The sequence below is a fragment of the Ctenocephalides felis genome, unplaced genomic scaffold (assembly GCF_003426905.1).
Source record: "Ctenocephalides felis isolate EL2017-DRISC unplaced genomic scaffold, ASM342690v1 CF-g0.4_SCAFFOLD_01886, whole genome shotgun sequence".
Classification (NCBI taxonomy): Eukaryota; Metazoa; Arthropoda; class Insecta; order Siphonaptera; family Pulicidae; genus Ctenocephalides; species Ctenocephalides felis.
Window position 1 is genome coordinate 79,919,651 of NW_020538040.1, and position 24,919 is coordinate 79,944,569.

General features: G+C 29.2%; 2 protein-coding genes across 2 annotated transcripts; one reads left to right on the forward strand and one right to left on the reverse strand.

Moving 5' to 3' along the window:
• Nucleotides 1–300: 300 nt before the first annotated feature.
• Nucleotides 301–20,129, reverse strand: LOC113378827 (nucleosome-remodeling factor subunit NURF301-like). Its single transcript, XM_026619442.1, has 26 exons — nucleotides 18,818–20,129; nucleotides 18,017–18,299; nucleotides 17,272–17,483; nucleotides 17,133–17,195; nucleotides 16,644–16,760; nucleotides 16,340–16,573; nucleotides 16,103–16,275; nucleotides 15,829–16,026; nucleotides 15,527–15,755; nucleotides 13,881–15,454; nucleotides 12,674–12,983; nucleotides 12,461–12,596; nucleotides 11,164–11,411; nucleotides 10,588–10,752; nucleotides 10,331–10,495; nucleotides 7,386–7,909; nucleotides 6,615–7,320; nucleotides 6,404–6,534; nucleotides 6,027–6,246; nucleotides 5,679–5,946; nucleotides 1,868–2,096; nucleotides 1,467–1,729; nucleotides 1,075–1,242; nucleotides 811–1,006; nucleotides 650–734; nucleotides 301–568 (listed from the first exon to the last, which is right to left on the reverse strand). The coding sequence occupies exons 1-26, from the start codon at nucleotides 19,836–19,838 to the stop codon at nucleotides 363–365; spliced, it is 8,124 nt and encodes a 2,707-aa protein (XP_026475227.1). The 5' UTR covers nucleotides 19,839–20,129; the 3' UTR covers nucleotides 301–362.
• A 503-nt stretch (nucleotides 20,130–20,632) lies between these two features.
• On the forward strand, nucleotides 20,633–22,641 carry LOC113375423 (probable aminoacyl tRNA synthase complex-interacting multifunctional protein 2). The gene is made up of 4 exons (XM_026615361.1): nucleotides 20,633–21,017; nucleotides 21,327–21,473; nucleotides 21,588–21,819; nucleotides 22,274–22,641. The coding sequence occupies exons 1-4, from the start codon at nucleotides 20,868–20,870 to the stop codon at nucleotides 22,639–22,641; spliced, it is 897 nt and encodes a 298-aa protein (XP_026471146.1). The 5' UTR covers nucleotides 20,633–20,867.
• Nucleotides 22,642–24,919: the final 2,278 nt, after the last annotated feature.

The window sequence follows — 24,919 nt, forward strand, 5'->3', positions numbered from 1 at the left end:
AGGCTCATAAACAAACAAGCTTCTATATTTATTTAAAATAGATAGAATGAAGAAAATAAACCTCAGTTATAATGATACATAACTTACAACAAGTATATATATATATATATGTATTTACATCTCTACATTTTGAATCTTATATCTAGCTTTCTATCATCAAACAAAATAATCATTTTAAATAATTACAATACTATATCTATGTAACTAAAATATATTTTAACATAATATGAAATTAATTATACAATTAAAAAATAATGCACGAATGTAATGCACAAAAAATATATAAACTATTTACGCAGCTATATTTCCACACTTTAAATAACACTATGATAAAATTGTATAATCTACAATCAGTTATTGAGTCACTTATTTGTTTCAAATAATCTTTCCCTTAAAAACTTAATTTTTTGCACAAAAAAACTTTCTAAACCTTGAGCACATCGATAAAATGGAGACTCTTTTGGATTATAATAGCGACAATTGTCAAAGATCTTAGTCATATCTCCAATAAACTCGCTCAGTTTGTTATACCTTTGCTCGTTAATCTTCTGCTCAATTTTTTGCAAATCTGTATATAACAGAATTTATTATTAATAAAAATATATAAAAAACGTAGTACTAAAATAAAGCTATTAGTGAAATATCTTACCCATAGGTTCCTTGATGACTTTGTAATAGTCCGGAGCTTCATGAGGGTCAACAGGTTCCATAAACGGCCATGCACTTTTGTGCATCTGTTTGAGACAGTAAAACATTTAATTTCTTATCTAACATAATAATTGACATTTAAATAAGTTGATTATATATTACTTGTATTTGCTTTATCAGCTTCTTGAGACCCTCATAATCTCTTTGTGTAAGATCCCTCAGAGTTGCAAAATTAAAAGAATTATTCCGTTGACATTTTGGGCAAATGTATTCATCAATATTATCTGCTTCTGACTGTAATACACCAACGCATCGTCCATGGAACCAATCTTGACATTTGTCACAGCATATATAAAACCTTAAATAAATAATTGTTACATAAAAGTTTTGTTGGAAATGTTGTCATTAGTAGTGAGCAATACATACTGTGATTCATCATAAGGTTGTCTGCATAAACAATATAATTCCTTGGTATCTCTAGCATGTCGACATTCAGTACACACAAACTCAGATAAACTCTTGCTGAGCTCTTCATTGATTCCAACACAGTCTCCATGAAACCAGTTATTGCAAAGATCGCATCCCACATAGAATCTATAATACATCAAAATTATATATGTAATTATGTGTGCATATACATTGGCCGTGTTAAAAATATGGCATGCGGGCCGCTTCCGCCCCCTGAGCCATCTAAATAAGGCCAGCAATATCCTTATGCAGAACCCAATAAAAATAATAATAATAATATGTATATGCATATATTACTATACAAGTTAAAAAAAAAAAGAAATAAACAGAAAAAAAAAATTATGGCATACTTTGTATCATCATATGGAGTTCTGCACACGCAGTACAGTTTCTCCTTTTTATTGGAGCCACGATTTGACATTAAACCAGGAGGTGTTGTTGAAGATCTTTGGCTTTGTTTTCTAACACGTGAATTTGATTTGCTGCCAGCTTGAGATATCAAAGGTGTTGGGGTAGTTGCAGTGCTCTTTCTCTTTCCACTGCCAGTTCTCACCTCATCCTGTTTAGAGCGCTCAGCTTTAGTTCTCAGAGCCAGCTCATTAGATAGATCTCTCTGTAAAGTATACAAATATTAATTGTTATATTTAATTCATTCTCATAATATCAATAATAATTTATAATTCAATAAATAATAATAAAAATTCAGTATGCACACATATCATAAGCATAGATAAAGTAAAATAAAAATTACCTGTATTTCAATTTGCAATTCCTTCTCTAGTAAGGCTCTCTTTTTTAATATGTCCTTTTTAAGCAATTCTTTATGTCTAAATAATAATATTTGGAGTTTACTTTGGATGTGATTCTTTCTTTTTTCTTCTTGACTATCTTTAATTGGGCCAGCAGGTCCTGTAAGGCGCCTGACCACTGTCTTCCCAGGCATATTTATTTGTTTGGGTACTATGTCTGGTGTTTCTGGCCTAATTGTTTAATTTAATTTAATTTCAGTTAAAAACAAATGAAACAAAATGACAATGACAAAACTTCAAACAATTTTGTTTTGACATATTGTCTAGTATTTAAATTAGCATTTTAAATGCAAATGTAAACTTCATTACAAACTGAAAAAATGATATGTGAGTTATAATCATAAAATTGCAAACATTAGTAAAAACTAAAATGAATGGATAAAATGTTTTATGACATATTTTTGTGTAAATTCCAACACTATAAAAGGTTAAAAGGAAACCAACTGAAATTGGCTTTTAAACTATACTATAATTATACTCTAATTATATTTCCAATATAACACCAAATGTTGTATTATTTACATTAAAAATAATTTGCATACTTTACACAAAGCCTTTTAAAGAAAAACTAGAGAATTTAAACAAGAATTAAAAATACTCAAATTCAGTAAATAAAACAATTACAAATAAAAGTAAATTATAAAGCATACCACTCAAAAATTATACGTATCACAAATATGAATTTTTAATAAATAACGATCAATAAGAAATTTCATACAGAGCTATCTCACATAATATACATATATACATATAATAATATACATATGTACATATACTAGCATACACATTCAAACCGGCAATGTTAGATAAGTTAAAAAGATAAACGAAAAGAAAAATGTGAATGTGATTGCATATGTAGCGATCTTCTGCTCATGAGTTAAGTTAAACTGCAACTTTAGTAAAATTTAATGTTAGTTTTCATTGCCATCAAACTGCAATACCGCAATGATACATTTTCAATTTAAATTAAAATTTTTCATCTATATATGGATAAATGGTATTATTATTATAGGATATTAGGTTACATTGCTGATAGAATGAGAAGCATGAGTGATATATATATATATATTATATATATATATATATATATATATATATATATATATAATATAGATATATATTTATATATATCACATTAGATTTTTTTGTTTGACGTTAAAACATATTCTTGAAATGTTTATTTGCAGCCCAATAGTCTCAAAAAGCAAAAAGTAATTAACTATTCATTATGTACGTTTCGACACTGTGTGTGTCATCATTCGGCATGTCTACCAAAATTCAAACCAGGAAAGAAAAACAATTTTCAAGACATAGTTTCATAAAAATCGTTCTATTAAAAATCGAACAAATAAAATAAAATAATAAACTGACAAATTTTGAGAACAAAGTAAAAAAAATGGATTTCCTAATTTTAATAAATTTATATAGAAAGCCACGTGACATGAATTTTGAGAAAAAAGTAAAAAAATATGGATGTCATAATTTTATTGTTTAACTTCTAGTTCATTATTTTATTTTATTGATTTGTATTCATAAAACAATGCCTTAAAAATTTTTTGTCGCGTTTTTTTTCCTAGTTTCAATTCTATTGAACATGCTGAATGATGACACACATACCGTGTGGAATCGTAGTGTTTTTTAGTTTGACTATTTAGCTGCAAAGACACACACACACACATATATATATATATACATGTGTGTGTGTGTGTGTGTATTTGCAGCAAAATAGTCAAATAAAAAAATAAATAATTATTATGTATGAGCATGAGTACAAGTACGAATATTATGTACGAGTTTAAAGATACGAGCGACGAGTATACTCGACGATACCAGAATGCGTCACACAGCCGGGCATCGCATTTAGTGGACTGCTGTTATATGCACGCGACGTTAGACGTCGTACCAAAGTAGTTAACTCAATAAAAGAATTATTTATGAGATATAGTCCTGAAGAAGATAAAATGGATGAAGTATCAAAAGAAAGCAGTCAACCAGGCACAATGGATTTAAAAATGGTAATGAAACGTTTTTCAGTTTATATGAAACTACTTTCGGACAAGACACCAAATAATAATATTACAGATTATAACATTTGTACATACATTTGAATGTATGTACATATATACATGTGTGCATATGTTTTAATCTGTATATATATATATATATATATATATATATATATATATATATATATATACACTGAAAGGTGTGCATTTTTGAATCATTATATTAATATGGTAATAATCAAGGTGGATATGTTCACATACACACATACATAAATATACATACACATTATATAATGTGTATAATTGTGTCCATGTATAAATAGTTTAGTACAGGTTTACTATATTCATCAGGTCAGAAGTCCAATTTTAGTTATCGGAAGATACTATTAATTTATGTTGAAAGGTGTTTTCATAAATGAAAAAAAAGCAGAAAATATATGTGTATATATATATCATGCACGTATGTATGCATTTATAAACAATACATACAATAAAAATATATATTTATTTATGATAATAATACAAAAGCAAATGAATTAAGCAGATGAATAAATATGTTTTTTAAATGTGAGAACCAGCTACTCAACCTATCTTTGAGCCTCAAACAAAATATTTTTGCATATTGCTTATTGTCAAATATTTCAACACTTCTCAAATTATAAAGTTATTTTTCTACACCTTGAAGTAGAATCAGTGATTTTTTTGTTAAGTACAAAAAATACATTATTTTGTTAGATACTAAACAAGCATGATACAGTACGGTTAATAATGGTGTCACAAAGTATGAGTAACAGAAACAGAATTTCCACAACCTCATTTGTTAAATAAAAAAAAATCATAAAAAATCCAGCAGCAAACACTACATTATTAGATTGGAAACAATTCAACACACAGATACATACATTTCTAAGAGCGTAATAAATGATCTCTCTTAGGCTATGTATAAAAACAGTTTCCAGTTAAGTCATACAAATTAAAATTGAAAATCATATGAACATTGATAAATTAGTTTTTCAAATAATAACATATAGTGATATATTTGTTGATCACTATCACTTATCATTGATTTACTAGTTATTTGATCTAAATATCAGCATGACAAAGTATGTTACCATAAAACAAACAGTATGTCATAAAAATCACACCACACTTTACAAAAACATTTGTGTTAAGATTAGTAGTTTAGGTGGTTATAAAATATATTAAACTTTTGAACCATTTTCTAAATTCATGCAGAATGTCATTTAAAAAAGTGATTTGTGAAAATTCATAAATTAACCAGTCCACAGCAAATAAATTATTTCATGCTGGTTTAAAAAACTTATGACTATTTAAAAATAAAATACAAGCATTTAAAAAAGCAAATTAAAAAACTGTTTTTGCTTATCTAATAAATCATTTACATGCAAAATATGTTACATTATAACAAATACATTAATGCAAACATTAGATTTACATTGCTAATAAAAAATACAAGTAAGCAAATAGATCTTGAGATATGATCAGGTTTTGAAACACATCCATAAATGTTACATTATCAAATTCAAAATAAAATCGTACATATGAAAATTTTAAATGAAATTTAAAAAAACAGTTTATGTTAGAATTCTTCCCATACTAAATATTTTGGAAAAGGATTGAAAGGAAAAGCTAATGAATCTTTCAAACATCTTGTTAGTAAAAGTTATTAGTAGTATATAAAACAAGGTGTGGAAAAAGTGCACCTTAAAAAGGCAAATTAACATACTTAGCTCTCCTATCTGCCCCTTGTGAATTATTATTTCTAGGAGGCCTTTTACGTGGAATTGTTTCAATCCAATCTTCATCTATAGATTTAGAAGAAGAACTGAGGGGACGTTTTCTCAAAGATGTTTTAGAAACATTAGTTGGACTCACAGGGGAATCTACTATGCCTGGTTCATGTTTCATTTGTTTCTCTTGATATCTTTGTAATTGAAGAAGTTTTTCTTCAATTTCTGGGTTCAAATTTTCTTGTTTTAAAGCATTTTTAATAGCTAAATAATAAATTTATTTAATATATATTTATCAATACAATTTAATAAAAAAGGAAACATTTTAGAACAAAACTACTTACTTTGTTGTATATAGTCAGGAGTTAATATAAAAGAATTTTTGTCTGCCCCTTCAGGAAAAGCCTGACCAGGAACTAGTTTCTCTATCTCTTTAACTTTTTCATGATCCATTTCCTGTTTTATGTTTTCCAGGGTTTGATTAATTTGTTGTTGAACTTCAAATGGTGTTTGGCCATTGACAAGTGTTTTTTTTGCTATGGATGACTGACTGCTATTTTCAACCTATAATTTTTTTGTTTACTGTTAACAAGAGTTAAAACAAAAATGGCTCTATAGCAGGTTTGTATAAACAATAGAATATTATTATTATTTTTAATATTTGCTGATTTCAGTGTTAAAATGCATATACATATATTTAATAATATGCTAGTACTCAAACCTGAGGTTCTGGACAAGAATCCTGTACAGGAGCAAGAGGGGGTAATTTTTGTTGTGCGCTAAGTGGTGGTTGGACAGCAAGGTATATTTTGGTTGGACCAAGAACACCTTGCTTACCAGTTGTTTCTTGTGCTATAATATAATTATAAACAAATGAGGTAAATATAAGCTATCTTTTAATTCTACAATTAAATTAGTTATATGATACTAACCCTTTAACAGTTGTTGCTTTACTTGCTGTTGAACTGTACTTAATTGTTGAGCCGTAAATTCGGTGCCTTGAAGACCTTGCAATACTATTCTTGGTCCCTGAGGTGTATTTATAACTTGCGCCGTGACACACTTAATAACTGTACCAGGAGGTTGGCCAATCAAGAGTGATTGTTCCATTGTCATTTGTTTATCAGTAATAGATTGACCTTGTGAATTAGAATTAGTTTTAGCATTCTCTGGGTGCTGAATGTTATTTTGGATGGGTGCAACAGCTGCAGGCAATGTGTTTTGTGTGGGTTGTCCACTAACTACTGTCTGCGGAGTATGGGCTGCAACTTGTTGAGGATCTAACACTTGGGATTGTTTATTTGCGGATATATTTGTAACATCTGGACTGCTATCAGATGTACTGCCACTTTCTTGAGACATATTTGAGCTAGAAACAGACTTTACAGTCTGCAAACTGTTTGCACTAGATTGAATAGCTTGAAGATTGTTTGAACTTCCTTGATTTAATTGCCCTGGTGAAGATAATTGTGCAACTATTTGCGCTTGATTATTTCCAGTACTTCTTATCAAAACTTGTTGTCCATTTATGGTAGCAATTTGAACTTTACCTAGTTGCAATTGCTGAACGAGATTTGGATTACTAACAACTATCTGTTGTGATCCAGAAATCAAACGAGTTGGATTTTGCTGTATAACCTGAAATAAATATAAAATAAATAAACTCGTTATGCTAATCTAAGAGTTAGTTTTAGTTTTGTTACCTGATTGGATACAACAGAATTTCCACTAACAACTATCTGTTGAGTTCCAGCTTGCAACAATCTGGTACCACCAACCACTGGTTGCCCCGCAACAGCAACTAATTGTTGACCAGATGGTGTTTGTATTATCTGTGAGCCACTAGCATTTACAGTAACTAATTTTTGACCACTCAGAACTATTTGTTGCTGTTGCGTACCAATCACCTGTGGGTTTTGGCTCACAACAAATTTTTGTCCCGGGATTATATTTTTACCAACTACAATCTTCTGCCCACTAGGAGTTTGTATAATTTGTTGTGAATTGCCAGGAACAATCTGGGGTTGAATCAACTTTGTAACTGTCTTTGATGTTGGATTTTGTGTTTTAGAAGGTAGTGATAAATTAGCATTTTGTTGTCGAATTACAATAGCAGATCCAGGCTTAATGGTTTTATTTGCTGGGTTTGCATTGCCTGCAGTTTGCGGTCTCACTACTGTTCGTAGCACAGGCTTTGGAGAATTTGGCGTTGAATTTCCTGGAGAGTCTGAGATAAAAAATCATAATGAATAAGCTTGTGGACTTTCAATTTCAGACACAGATTAATACTATCAAAATATTTTGGCAATAAAACTAGGCAAACATGAACTTTTTATTAATTGTATCTTAATTAAAAATCGTTTTTTTTTTTAAAGAAAGAATTAAAAACTAGCAAATAGTTCTTGCATTAACAAAATTGCTGAAGTTTTCAACAGATAAATTTTAACAGAACGGTTTTGGACAAATAATTCCCATTAACAGTATATCAAAGTAAAAGAAAACGTAAGCAATCACATACTTTGTAATAGAACACGGACAAAAATATTAGATATGAAAAAACTGTTTAACCCCTTCACTTACGATTTATTTTCAAGAATGTTAGGTCAAAGTTGTTCAAGCCAGTGCATTGTTCTTGACTATTTTCTTACCCAGTGTACAGTTTATCACAAAAATAAAAATCATTTTGTGTCTTATAGTTTCGTATAAATAAATATTTTGTAATAGTTGCGAATGGCGTACTGGGCGAAACCCATAATGCGTAATATTCTGGCCCGATTGTTGTACGTGGGCTATGCCCTTAATATTTACATTTGGCCTAGCCGTCGTACGCGGGCTCTGCTCGTCATGGTAAGTTAAGGGGTGGGTTAATGATATTTCCACAAATCTAAAAAGTATGCAAATTAAAATATATATCCTGAATAAATTCAGAATATCTAAAATCGGTTTACAAGAAAAATAATAAACAAATCAATACACATTTTGAATACTTAAAATCAGTTTAGAGATTTTGTGTAAACATAATAAAATTTAAACTATTGATTTAAAAAAGTGTGTTGATCAATGATTATCAAAACTAATAAAAGCAAATGGCTTTGAAAATTTTCTCAGAGCTGCAACAAAGCAAAACTTAAATTCAAATACCCAGAAAATATTAATTCAACATAATAATCCATCTCTATTCAAACACTGAAAACATGCATTTATCTTTCGAGAAGTTAATAAAGACTAGGTTTATCATGTTTTATCATTAATGTATAGCCCGGTCAATTTAAATCTAAAATCAGGGTGAAGGTTACAAGAATTCATAATGAATCCTAACTTGGTAAAATTGCTTAAAATACAATTATAAAAGCAATCTTAGAAGTCCTCATTGTTCCTCAAAAAATGACTTTTTCACGATTTTCAGGTAAATGGTAAATGGTAGATATATATAAATACAGACGTTTCGGTATTTGTTGTTCTGGCTATGTACAGAGCTCCTAACAACTTGCTTAGATAAGTTTCGATATGCGTGTTTCGTTCAAAATACTCGCAATAAAAAGAAGGGAAATTAGTCAACTTGTCTTCCTCCAACCTCAGTAGCTGCTCATCAACATCTTACCAAGTCGGGTATATTACCAAGTTTAAGTGTGGCTTGGTAATCAGCTGGACCCAAAATACTGGGGTTTGAAGTTGGTCGACAATGCATTGGAACCAGTGCAAACATAATTTCCACCAGCCACAGAGAAACTTCTTAACATAATATTTTGCAACTGCAAAAGAAGATGTAATGCTAAATGTGGCTGCAAAAAAGTTGCACTCATTTGTTTCCTGGTGTGTATGCATTGTCATTGCCAATCGTGTTCTAATATAACCTGTTCTAATGTTGAGTAGGCAACTTTAGAGGACTGCTATGATACCAACGAGGAATTGCTATTGGGACAATTTACTTATACTCAAAGTGAACAAGAAGAAGAAACAGAAAAAAAAGAACAATAAGAACGACAATAAGAAAATTATAACTACTATAAATAAATTTAACTGCTTTTTTATGAGTACCTCCTTTATTTTTACCAACACAAATTCACAAATATTATTTTGCAATAGTTCCGAAACAAACAAAATCACAACACCTGTGAAATGGGCCTACTGGGGCAAACACAAAAAAAAAAACGCGTTAAGTACACTACCTTGTAGGTGGCGTTTAAACGTACTTTTCAATGTAATATATCTTTAAAACGGTGACTCCGAGGAAAAAAGGTATTGATAATTTTTCATCAATAATTTTATACTATACACTCTTGTGTCAGGTGATTTTGACTGATCATCCAGCTGAAAATCGCAAATAATTCATTTTTTTACCTTTGACCTTGTGACAATTTTTTAGCTCACACCAGAACTTGATGAGGACTTCTCTTTTATAATTTTATTAAGTAATTTTACCAAGTTACCGCCCATTATAAATTATTGTAATCTTGAATGCGTAAATTGACCGGACTAATTAGCTCACAAAAATGGCTTGCAGTAGCATACACAGTTTTTTTGTGTATTTTTCTAATATAAATGTTAAAAACTTGTATAAAATATATATATATTTCTATTACTTTAGTTCTATACTGTATATTTAGAAACAAATTTTTTAAACTCAATCTTATAAAAAAAAACTTACTTCGAATTTGTTGATTGCTACTTAAGACATGAAGCTTTCCATCGGGCATTTGTACTATTTGCTGTCCAGGCATCAATCCACGAACTTGCACTTTGCCATCAGGTCCACGAATTATTTGTACTTTTTGTGGATTTTCTGTTGAGCCAGCCTTATTCACTGTAGGACCTTAAAACAATGTCCAATGTATATTATTGAAGTAATAAAAATATCTATTTTTGTGAATTTATAACAATATAATACTGCTTAATATAATTTACTTGTTATGACACCTCCTTTGGTCATGATTATCCTTCTAGTACCAATAGGAACCTTTGCAGGAGGTGGTGAAGGAGTATTGTTACTGGTTAACAATGACGTCAAAGTACTTTTACTATTTGCAAGACCTTTCTTGACTATTCTAACAGCATTTTCCGTATTTGAAACTGTAAAAATCAATGAAACATAAATATCAAATTGAACATATTTCAGAGGTATTTATGGATATGTCTAAATATGAATATAGTGAACAATTTAAAAATAAATTAGAAAAATGTAATCAATTAGTTGTATTTGGATCTTTAATAATAATTTTTGGATGTATGTAATTTTCAATGTAGAAATACATTGAAATTATTATATAAATAAAACATACAAGAGTTTAATTGCAAAACAACATAATAAAATCAAAATTTCCCAATTTTAAAAGTTGAAAATTAAATTTAAGTTAAATAATTTTAGCAGTTTTTTTATGATTATATTTGTCTATAAGAAATTTATTCATGTGTTAGTAATATGATTATACAAGTAATTTGTTTATAAGAGAAATTAAATAGTTTTATAATTTGTTAACTTACCTGGAACTGCTGAAGGAGCTTTCTGAATGCTCTTTAGTTCCAGAGCTCTTTTTTGTTGATGTGCTGCTCTCTGCATTCTTAATTGTTGTTCCATTTTCTCTTTGATTTCTTCAGGAGTTGCTTTACCGCTGACACTTTCAACAAGTCGCTTTCCTCCAGTAGTAGGTGAAGGATCATGTGCACTTCTGACAGGAGGCAACTTACCTGTAGCAGTACGAGTGACAGGCAAAATATTCGCTTTGTCCAATCTAAAATAATTTAAAAACACACATATTTTAATATACATATACCATATACATATACAATTCCTGCTTTTTTTATTTCTTTCTTTCATCTATTACAAATAGCTTCCTACATTTCCAGTTATTTGTTATGTGTTATTTCCTTGTGTAAATATTAAATATACTATTTTTGATTTTGTAACCATGTGGTCATAGATTTAAAATATAATTGCAATATCATTATCCTTCTCTTAATTGGACAATTGGGCTGCAAATTACTTCAAATTGATAATATTTGAGACATTGTTTGGCATTGAAAACAAATAAAAACTGTCATCTGCCAAAAATTTCAATTTACTTATAAGTCTAGACAATATTGGAATATGTATAATAAATTCATGATAATGAATAAGAAAAGCAGATGAGATGTACCAGAAATCAAAATAATATATGATACAGTATATGTATGGATTGAATGATACACATATGAGCAGTATTTGACAAATTAATTCACTGAAAATATGAAATTAAGTAATAATCAGGGCCGATCCTACTTTGAATGCTACGCCTGCGAAAAATACGCGCACGCCTTAGGGGGTGTCAACACAAGATTTGAATATGAATCATAAAAATTATAGGCGACATTATTGGAGCAACTATTTTGGGTAAAAAAATCTAAGGTAATATTGTACTATTGTATTGTGTTGAAAGTACAAGCAATGACAGGCAAAAAGCATAGCGGTTTCTGTATTAAAACTTGCATGCATATCTCATAGTGTAAGTACATGTACATAAACAATGCATATAAAATAAAGATACAAAATTTTGAAGAGTGGCAATGTTATAATTTTTTAAATCATATATATCTTTTTTTAATCAGACATAAATACCAGAATTAATTATTCTGAATTTTTTCAAAAGTATTAGAGGCAAGCATATGATAAGAATTGTCAATAATATTTCATCCTTTAAATACTTTAAATTGATTGCTATCATATTATATTATATTTTATATATATATATATATATATATATATATATATATATAATATAATATAAAATAGTGATACACTTACTTGTCACCATATTGTTTAATTTCCCAAAGTTCCAGTTTATCTTCATCTACCCATTCTTCTGTAACCTGTGGTTCTGTATGCTGTGGAGATTCAGCTCTTTTACGTTTTCGAAGACCACTTCTTATTGAAGTAACTTCTACAAAAAAAAAAAAAAAAAAAATTGATAAGAAATAGTTTCATAATACATAAATTTTATTTTCAACGCAATATTACCTCTAATTGTTTTGGGTAATTCAAGTGGTATAACAACACGTCTTCTAAGATACTGTGTTTTCTCCATAAATTTTCCCACGTGCCTATGTTTCAATAATTCTAAAGACATGATCTCAGTTTCTGTTGTTACCTGATGTTTTCCATCATTATTAGATGGTTTAACCGCCATGTCATCCCATCTCAAGCAAGTCCACACAATACGCAGTTGCAACGCAACTGCTGCCAATGACCGTAAATGAACTGTACGGTACAACCAGCATGTTTTAAAAAGAGGCCTTGAGCAAGGGTATGGCCACACTGCTGTGTTTGGCTATTCAAATATAAATCACTTTTGAAGAATGTTATATAACATTGTATTCTGTAGTATTTACTTAGATTAGAGACAATTCTCTTTTCAAAGTGTAACTCCATTATTTTAATAACATAATATGATATAAATAATATAATTTTGATACTAAATCTCACTTTAGATTGTTTAAAAAGTGGGTTAATTATAACTTTTTTTTTAAGGTTTTGTAGGATCAACTAGAAGAGAATTTAATCTTAATACAATCAATTTTGTTTTGTTTCGATAGGACGTTTAGTTTTTTTCCTATCTTTCACGCCAATCAGATAAAATAAAAAATAAAAAAAATTGGAAGACATTTTTGCAACAGAAAAAAATCGTTTTTTTTAAGCCTCTAAAGCAGTCTTCCCCCATAAATTCATTTTCATGGAATTTGCATAATCATAGACAAGGAACACTAATGTCATAAATATTAACAATGACTCCTGTTATAATTAAGCCTATTACAGAAATGTATTTTCAAAATCAAGCTCAATAAAATAAACGGTGTAAGTAAATTTAGCAACATATAAATATTTTTTAATACTAAAAACAAAATACTGACATTTTAACACAACAATGATAGAATCATAAAGGTAAAATTAACAAATATTGCTGTATTGTAATTGATTTTTCTGAACATAAATAAAATAAAAATGCTCCTCATTTCATTATGAAATGTCAAGTTTGCTTTATGAATTTAAACATAATATATTTTATGAGATTAACACAATATATTTGAGGAAAAAAACATAATATAATTTACAAGTGAGATCCCTGATTTTCTTATTTCACCAAAAAAAATAAGCTGCGACAGATTAGAGCACAATGATAACAAGGTTTAGCTAGAAAATTAAAGAGCTGTGAAAAAAATGTACTCACCTTTGCTAAGTGGTGGTAACCATTTACAGGCAATCTACCAGCATGTCTAGCTAAAGTTTTTAATTCGTGTTGCGGTAATACCATTATGGTCTTATGTTTATTCCTAGTACGAAATGAAGCTACAACTGGATACTTAATGTGTTGTGTTTTCTTCTTTTTACCATTCATACCATTATTGTTCTTTAAATAAATTTTTCCAGCTGTGTTAATAGCTGAATATATTCTTTTACTGCCATCTTCTGCAAATTCAGTTTCAGGATTGACCTCCTCACGTTTGGTTGTTTTGTTGGTACAAAATCGTCTGTTTAATTGTGCATGGTATTGTGAATTGGCAGACATGGCACTGCAAGATAGGTAATTTTTTTCCTTAGAACTATGAGATAATCTATCATGAATATGTTGACTTGATGATCCATCAATGCTTTGAACGACTCCATCAACAATGCGTACTGTTTGAGTGACAGTAGTAGTGGTTGTAGTTATTTGAGTTGTGGTGATCAGTTGCTTTGCTGGTCTAGCTCTAGTATAATATTTTGATTTATCGTTTTTACAACTCGCCTCATCATCTTTACCATTTGATTTATTTATAAAATTATCTCCTTTAACACCTAATATCATTTCATTAATAGCTTCTGGAGTCATTGTATCCATGTCGTGACTATCCAAAGTGGATTCAAAGCTATTATTTGCATCATGGGATTGATTAACATTTTTGATATCATCATCAGTGGTAATATTATTTAATGATAATCTAGGAATCTTTTCTGAGTTATCAGTAATATCTATATCAGCTTTAATATTTACTTTTTCTTTAAGATCTTTTGTTTCTGATTCATTTAATTTCAATGAACTAGTAGTATTTGCATTTTGATGCTCATCTATTTTGTTGATACATTCTTCTTTAACAGTAACAGAATTAACAGCACAACATGATACAAGACTCGTATCATATGTAATTGCAGAACTATAAGCTTTCAAAATATTATTCGTAATATTCACAGGATCTTTTTCTTTGCTTTCAATTACTTTAGATTCAGATAGCTTTTGTTCTAATATTGAAGTCTTTTTTGAATTAATATTATTAGCAGAGCTGTGCGCTGATCTCAACAATTGCAGAAGCTCTCTGCGCAAATTTAATTTCTGTATGCACAGCGGAGAATAGCAATTAGAGACAACTGAGGTGTGCTGTCCAGTTAAAGCTGCATTACAACCTGGTGAATAACATTTATAAGGCTTAGCCAAGCGATTTAAATTAGCATATTGAACTCGTAATTTCTGAATCTTCTCTGCAACGCTTTTTAATATTTCAGTTTTGCCTGTAGAAACATCACTTTTGTCTTTATTTGTCCTTTCATCATTATCAGCACCTATTTCTTTAGCTTTGAGAGTACAAGCCTTTTCTTCATTCACCTTCAACTGAATACGCCTTGCCAAAAAATCATCCAACTTACTCGCATGCGCTATTTTTGGGTACAAAACTCTACCAGGTGATGTTAAAGCTTTGCAAACATCTATTTCTTCAAAACGTGAGGCAGATATCGGTAAAAATTTTACATTTTTCAATTCTTCGGGTACTAAAATGTGCAATAAAAATGTTTAAACATTACAATAAAACATATTACGTAATTTGCTTGAAAATAACTTACAATTATGATCATTTTCACTAGTATTTCTTGATTTCAAATATTCATAAGATTTGGTATCTAAACATAAAATTTTAGCTGCTTCTTTATCTTCAATTTTCAACATTATTTGGTGAGGACCAAAGCACAATGCACGACTTGACTTGACTGATTTAAATTTTCTAGCACTTGATAACCATAACCATCCCCAAATTCCATGTATTCTGTATTCTTCACCTTTTTGTTTCCACACCTGTAACAGAAATTTTGAAACTATTTACATAACCGTTTTGAAACATTCGCAAATAATGATTTTATCTCATTACCTGATGCTTCAAACCTAAAGTGTATTTCACAAAATTATATGTGAGTTTATTGCGTTCTTCTTCATCATCTTTTTCACGTTTTTCTCGTTTGTCCAACTTTTTCTTCTCTTCTCTTTCAACTGCTGTAATTCTATGTAATTTTACATGACCTAGTTGATCATGCCAAACATTAGCAAAAACAACAGATTTAATGCAAGCCTAAAAATAAAATAGAAAATAAAAAAATTAAAGTTGTGTATAAAATTATAAATTATTTCTTAGCATAGCAACAAACTTGTAGAATAATCATAGCTTTAGAAAAATCTGAAGGCTTGGTGCAAGCGCCAACAGCAGTTAGCCAACTCTTGCGCAGCAAACTCCAATTTGGATGCATAAATGCTGACTGAATTGAATTTTCAAGGGCAAGTAGTGTTTGGCGAAGAGTATTTATCAAGTAAGTTTGTGTACCTAAAATAGCATGCATGTTAGAAGTTAATTTGATGTATATAATTGCATTCAAATTAAAGTATACCATTCATTGTGCCAATCCACTTGAACTCTGATGCTGGAGTTAAAGAAAACTTATGTGATAAATATCTTTTTTTATCTCGATCCTCATTTCTTTGTGGTTTATTGAGAGCAATTACATTTGATGTAAATTGATTAACATACGACTTGTATGAGTTTTCCAAACCAAGTTTAAAATATTGAGTTCCATTATTAATTTGCATTAATTTCTGACGAGTAACTCTGGTAGTTTCAGTCACTATGAATTGAGAAAAATAATTAATAAATTTGTAACTAGAGTATACTTTTGATATTGAATTTCAAATTACCAGTAGTAGTTGTAACTGTGGTAGTTGTTACCGTTGACATCTGAGTCATTGTGCAATTATCAACATCATTACAAAGACTGCTTCCTGGTTCAACTTCAGTAGAGTTAGACTTGTCATCTGAATTGTGAGATATATTAAATCAATTGTCTAATTATTATGTGATAAAATATTATACTATACTATATTAACCACAGATGTAACATATTTTTATAATTTAGCAATACATTAAGTAAGAATATTATATAATTATATCTCAATAGAAACTAATATTGAAATATTAAATTACTAAAACTGAAATGCATATAAAATACTTATCATTTGAGCTAGTGCAATAAGGATTAAATAAAAAAAATGTAAACAACAAAATCATCATAGGCATTGAAGAAAAAATAATATGGTAAAATATGAACAAAACAAAAACTATGATGTCAAACAAAATGAGTTTCTGTTACATCCATAGTAGCAGCTAAGGACTTTAGTGAATTGTACCTAATGATTCATCCCCAATTTTAGAAATTTCTTGGCGATCTTTTTGCAATTTTAGAATATTAGCTAAAACAATGATACACAAAGATTATATATATATGGTAATAGTTGAAATATATAAATTATAATTGAATTAACTGACCATTTTCAATTTCAAAATATGACTTTTTATTCCCTTTCAACTGATTTGTAAGTGATTCTGTAAGTTCCATTTGCCGAACAATTTCTTCTTTAAAATCAGCCAATTCTCTGCAAAGAGCTACTTCAAATTCTCTTTTATCCAATACAGACAAGAGTTCTTCAAGTTGGGGCACAGTACTATAATACCAAACTTCACTTCCATCTTCACTTTCCCTAATTTGAAAAGTATTATAAAAATATTATTTTATGTTAAATTTAATCTTCAAAAAAAATATATGTATGCACATTTTAATAGCAATAATTATATTGAAACTATGATTTTATGGCGCCAAATAGTGAAATATTCTGATATGGTTTTATATGTAAGACATAATACAAAATAATTCAGATTTCCACTACTTTATGTATTTATATATAAACATTTATTTATGAATATCTTAGCAAAATGAATAAAACCTATAGGATCTAATTAAAGTGCTAATAACCTCTATTTAAACATAACAAATATTTAGTCTAGTACTTGCAATTTTATTATCAAGGTATAATGATTTATTTTAATTTTTTGGTTAGTTCAGGTTTCTTCACATTTGCCACAAAAAATCAGCTAAATTTTATAATCATAGAAGTATACTGCTGATAACAAAAATTCATGATACAAAAAAAAAGTTTATATATGAGAAACAAAATCAAACTATCACATCCTAAATAAGTAATAAAAGATAAGAATGTTTTTCATATTTTCTCACACAAATATTCTCCTGTCCAGAAACCAATATTTTCTTCCATGTCTGTCAAAACCAAGATGCTCCTGTCGACATAGTAATCCTTGTTTCTCAATTTGGGAAATGCAATCGACAACTCCTGATAGCTTATGCGATTTACAAATAACACACTGCCAGTCTTCTGTTGGAACATCTTCCAAAGGTGGATCGACACATTCCAAATGAAACACTGCAGGGCATGTCTCACAGCAGAGAAGGTCACCCAAGCGAAAGCAAATTCGACAATGATCATCATAATGTACAGGACCTTTACATAATTTATATATATATTAGATGTCAGAGCAATATAGTTGTTTTATGCTATATATATTTATGCTATATAGTTGTTTTAGGCCAATATTTTTATGATGTAAAAACTCTGAACTTAATTTTTGTTATTAAATTTGTAAACATCCTGAAGAATTATAAAATAGGTATCATCAAATTACAAGTGCTAGATTAAAATTATAAGCAAATAAAAACTTTTGGTATCAGTAAATCGACATTTAAATGTTAAGGATGCATGTTTCAGCATGTGGTTGTCAATTGATCATGATTAGTTTGTGTTGATTACCAGTTTGCATAATTCTCTAGTTATTTATAATTAACTAGATTATTAAAATTTATTGAATATAATCTGTACAATAAAAATTCAAATGTCTTAGACTAAATCCATAAGTGATACCTGCACTAAAATTCTGTAGATTTGAATCAAAGAGACTAAATTTATTACTGCCTACAATTTGTTACAAACAGAATAGAATGATAAAGCTAATATTGAAATACCTTCACTCATCAAATCTTCTCTAACTGGATTAGTAATCAAAAACTGGTCAGTTAAAAATTGTAAAACTTTTATTCTGTTTTCCACTGATGTATATGGATATTCACAGGATTCTAGAATATTTAAAACCTTTGCATCAAAAAACTTATCACTTTCAACATACACTCGGAGAACTTCTGGCCAAGTCACATTATCAATTAAATATAATGTTATATTTATACTGTCTTTTTGGTCAAGAGGACCAAAATGAGTTTGTTGCACTTCTTCTTCTCGCAATAATGCTTTAATTAACATTATGTGAACTTCCGTCAACAATGCACTCTGTTCTTCACAGGTTAACGAAGCACAAAAATCCTCCAGCCGAAATGGTGAGAGACGAACTAATTGACGAAAGTGGCGCAAAACTTCATATATACTTACAGCTGGCATTATTAAGTCTGAACTAACAAGTAAATCTTCTGATGAACTGGGTAACTTTAATGGAGGTAATTCTCTGTTCTGTAGCCATAAGGGTTCAGGGCTTGGTGGTCGAATAAGACTTATAGTTCTTCTAGGTGTGCCACTTAAATTACTGTAACTATTTATAGAAAAATCACTATCACTACTTGCATCTCCACCTAGACTATCATCTGTATCAGAATGGATTCCTAGCTGCTCCTCCTCCAGATCGCTTTTTTCACTCGATTCATCGCCAAAATCTGATCCATAATGATATTCAGATTCCAAAAAATCAGTTACATTAGGATTATAACCTCTTCTCTGGTATGCTGAACCGCTCAATCCACCACGTCTGTTTGCTTTTCGTTGCCCCCTTGTTCGCGCCCCACTGCGTCTACTTCCATCGCTTCCCTGAGGCGATGAAGCCCTAGACGCCGAAGGCGTACTCGCAGTCGAATCAGAAGCTTTATTTTGATTCAATAAATATTTTGGTTTTTTCAATAAGTGATACTGAAATTTCTTTTGCCTTTCTTGAACTACAACCTTCGGAGGCCGCCCTCTTTTCTTTGCTCCCCTTCCTGTCATTTTGCTAAACTCCAACTGTCACCAAATACCTTCTTAGCACATGTCAAACAATAACACACTTGTATACAAATAATGACACAAATCAATTGAAAGTGAATCCATGTTTTAATCGCCTCGACTTTGCGCCATTGCAATTGCAAGCTCAATCATGTAAGAACGCTCCGGTATATGCATAACGAATTTACATATGCATTATGCTTTATTGTCTAATAAATACAAATCAAAAAACCTTTTATAAAAAGTATCATTTATTAATATTAATACCAAAACATTTAAAAAACGCACAAGCAATTTCACTGACGCGAAAACGTAGTGTGAAATTAGAACATATCGAGACATAAGAAACGCGGCTCCTGATTGGTCGAACTCATTGCCGCCATGACAGCATTCTGTTGTGACAAATCTCGATCGTTGATTTATAAGCACTTTACACAAATTTTCGACAATTCATTTGTCCGCAAAGTCAGTCATTATTAATAATTATTAAAACACTATTATTTATAATAACTTGTTTAAAACAAACACTCATATTTATCGAAACAGTATGACCAATGTTGAGCTATAAAGCCATGTCACACACATTTGTTATAAGAGAAAAAAATCGAGCAAGCAAAATTTTCAATATTCCTTAAAATTATTTTTCATTAGCACATCCTAATTGAATTTCCTTCATAAATTGCTTCAATTTCTTCATTTCTATAAACTTGGCGATGATTTTTTATTAAAAAAATCGAAAACTACCAGGCGGGAATTTTAAATATCATTACTTGTCTGTTACTTGGAATATTATTTGGAACTTGGATAATCAAATCAGAATTCTTTAAATATTGTTACTACATTTTTTTTCTATTTTCACTTGAATTAATATATCTTCAAGACAACTATAAAATTATAACAGCAGCGTGCGAAATTGACATCTGCAATATGCTGTGGTTTGACATTCTGTCAGCACCATTTTGTAAACTTTTTACGATCGGGATTGATATTAAAAATAATCTTCCGAGAAATTGAAAAGTCGAACGAAGCACGATGTATTCCGTAAGCCCCATTATTACTTACGAAAAAGATATAATTTTGCCAAACTGCATGTATAAAGTTAATAACATACATCATGAAAGCACCCACTTAAAAGGCTTGGATCAACACTTAACACAGAATTGCAACAACGTGTCTCAACAGGTTAACATAATATTAAAGGTTAAACACTATTAGATGATATTCATTCAATGTACTTTCCATGATAGTCGAATCTCAATATATTTATAATTTTTCGTAATTTTAATTATAATATTTAATGCAAAAACACACATTTTTTCAATTCTAGGTTTGATAGATTGTAAGACCAATGACTAATATGTCAGCCATGAATGTATTTAATTTCTTCCTGTCATATACTTAACAAATAATGAAAATTTGCACTTTTATTTTTTAGCTTAGCCTTAAATGTCACAATCAAATCTCTTTCATTGATTTATTTTTTACTTTTAGAGGCAAGTATTAGACATGCATAAGCTTGAAGAACATCAACTAGAGATTTTGAAGAAATTAGCAGTTTTGAAGCTAGAAATGTTATCCATGAAAGAAAATTTACTTAAAGAATATAACCTAAATAATAAATTGTCTTCACCAATGAAGGTAACAGAAGTCATAACATCTAGTTTGATTGTACCATTATGATCTTTTATTATCTTATTTAAATACTAAAATTTTTATATTTATATATTTCTAATATAATTTTTCATTTTGTAGATTGAAGATTCAACTCCGATAGTAATCTTTTGTAATCCTTTGCAAATACCTTATTCCCTTTTTGCTATTCAGAAACTTTGGAAGGAAAAAGAAATTGGATTTGAAGTTAAATCTTATGTTCATTCAAGTGTTTTATCTTTATCACCTGAAGCTGAAGAGTTTATTCAACAAATAACTCAGCCAATTTTTAATGTAAAACATATTTTGAGCGTCACTTTAATCTGGAAGGATGGTATTTAGCATAATATTTTTATGTAAATTTGAGAAAATGCTGAACTTTTATTTCTTTTTTTATAGTTAACGGTTGCTTTCTATGATTTGAAAGAATTATGAAACTAAACTTTTATCTTTATTGTTTTAGATAATGTTTTAGAAAAGTTTATTATTAACAACATCAAATTATTTTAAAATATTTTTTTAACCAATAAATGTTTATACTAAACCTGACCCGTTGAATAGCATAATTAACAAATGGCATTTAACACATGAGCAGTGGTTTATAATGTTTTGGTCAGTGGTATAGTTTCTAATTTTAATATTTGAAACTGATTGAACAATTCTTTTTTTTGTTTTGCTTTATAAATTAAAATAATTATCAGCTAAGGGCTTGAAGGTTCAGCATCTCAATATGAAAAATTATTTAATACTTCTAGAGTATTTAATATTTATATTTTTTTAATTTATAGTTACTTTTGGTCCTGAGTTAGTCATTGGATCAGCGATGGTATCTTCAATTAGAGGAGAAGTTAATATTTTACGCTATCTTAATTATGTAGCACCTGGTATTACTGCAACTGCTTCAGATCATGAAACAAATACTATTTTAGATGTTTGCTATAAACTGTCCAGGGCAAAAACGCAGAAAGAACATCAAGCATGTTTACGGTTTCTTAATAGCAAATTAGGAAAAAATATTTGGATTTGTAACACAGAGCAATTGTCATTAGCGGATGTTGCAGTTTGTAGTACAATAAAACAGCTAAAGAATTCTAATGAAGTTACACAAAATATGACTAAATGGATGCAAAGATGCACAGAAGTTATTGGTTATTAAAATTAATAAACTGGTTTTAAATGCTATGATTTCTTTTAATTTTTACTTTAATTAATAATGTATTTTTATTGATTGGGTTCATTAAGAAACAAATGTAAAACAAGTTTATTGGTGTTCAACATGACTGTTTTTGATATTTTATGTTTTATACTCAATAATTGTTTGTTTTTGTTGTGTTTGAATTAAATTATTTTTATGTATCTCACTGAAAAAGATTAAATTTTTAAATTAATTTTGATTTTTATTAATATTTGGATGGATGACTAGAAAACTTTATTATACATTTTTTGTGTAAAACTTAAAAGAAATTAGTTATTATTCTTGTTTAATGTGTTCATATAGCTGTTTATTTTATATCTTAATTTTTCTTCCTTTTTTTCTTCATCTAATTTTAGTTTTTCATTATATTTGTTATTTTTTGTTTTATTCTCATTAATTAATTGTTCTGTGAATTTTCTTTGAAATGAAAGTGGTGGAGATATAATTGTAATATTGATGGTGTGTTAATATTTATATTGGATAAAATCTTGAAAACCCTATTCATGATATTTACTTTTACAAGTAGAAAACAATGGAATTTTTGGAAAAAATTGAAAATTGGCCAAATGAATTTTTTTTTTTACTTTTTTCATTACATCTTTATAAAACTGCTGGAGCAAAATCATTTAATCAATACAAGTAAAATGTTTTTCAAATTATTCAAATCGGGTGCTTCATTCTCTCAAAAACTGAATTACCATTTTTGCCTCATATCTATGAAACGGCTGGACCTGCCTTTGCCAAAAACTGAAATCGAATGTTTTTTGAATCATTCAAATCGGTTGATCCGTGTTCTCAAAATCTTTGGCGAAAAATTTAATCTTGCATCCATATATATTTTTTAAATTATGCCAAAATGTTCAGAAACCTTTAAAACGTAAAGATATATAAAAAAAATATTTCTTTTGTTTGCTATTACGGTAACTTACCCTACGGGAAGTTAATTATGGTAATAATGAACACATGGGTCCCATTGATCTGTGGAGGCTGTGCTCCGCAGTGTTCTATACTTGGTCTACTATAAAAAGATATGGTAATGGGCCGATTCATACATTTCTTGGTTCGAACGAATCGAATAAAAAACCCTGATCGGAACGAATCGAATAAAAAACCCTGATCCGAATCAATTCGAAAGTTTTAATTGAACAAATATGAACTTGCAAATCATATCACAACTGAATTTGGTGTTGCTGCTTCACAAATATATATGTTTTCTTCAGGATTTTTTTTTTAATTCAGAAAAACAAATACCAATTGACTTGATTAGTAACCAAAATAGACCTACCCGGGTATTGCTGCATCAAATTATCATTCATCAGCTTAGTCAATTATCAACTAGTACAGATATCAAATATCGATATTTGTTCAAATTAATATATGTATATATGTATTATATATATATATATATATATATATATATATAAATTGCCAAAATAAATATGAAAATGTTTCAAAACCCAAAAATTAAATATTACACACCCGTTATAAATAATTGATAATTTAAAAATATTTTTGAAAACAATATACTAAATTCGCTAAAATTTTTGAATGCCCTAAAATGTTTAGATTGAAAACTAAAATTTTTTAAAAATAGTTTCGGAATGCGACAACGAAAGAAAACACGAATTTGATTATGAGCAATCCTCGAATCGCCTCGATGTATTTTATATGCTTTTTGATTACTTTATCCACCAGGATTATTAGAAAGTAATTTAACGTAACGTAACTAATTTACGTTTAATGTAACGTAAATTATGAATTAGAATTAAATCTTTATTAATATGAATTAGATTTTTATTTATATATACGTTTCGATCTAGGTCGAGACCGTAATTTAGTGGGACAAAAAGAACAAAGTTATTTGGTTATTTGGTTAAACAAAGTTATTTGGTCGGCAACCTGATTGCCGTTAAGGGCGCAATCTGAAAATTACCGAGGGCGCATCGGTATGAAAAAAAAAGATTTTTCATAACTTTGTTCTCTAAGTATACAATATATATATATATACATTACGAAAATTCAGTACATCGATAAAAGAAGAGTATGATTTAATAATACTTAATTATATACATATAATTTAGTGTGGAACTTGTGTGTCCGTATTTTCAGCTATTTTTTTATAATCGGGAATATAATGAGAGTTTCCCTGTTCGCAAACGTTATCTAAATGTGTGCCATTTAACTTTGTTCGGTATTTTGATTTCAAATATTTCATATTTGAAAACAAAGACTCGCAGTT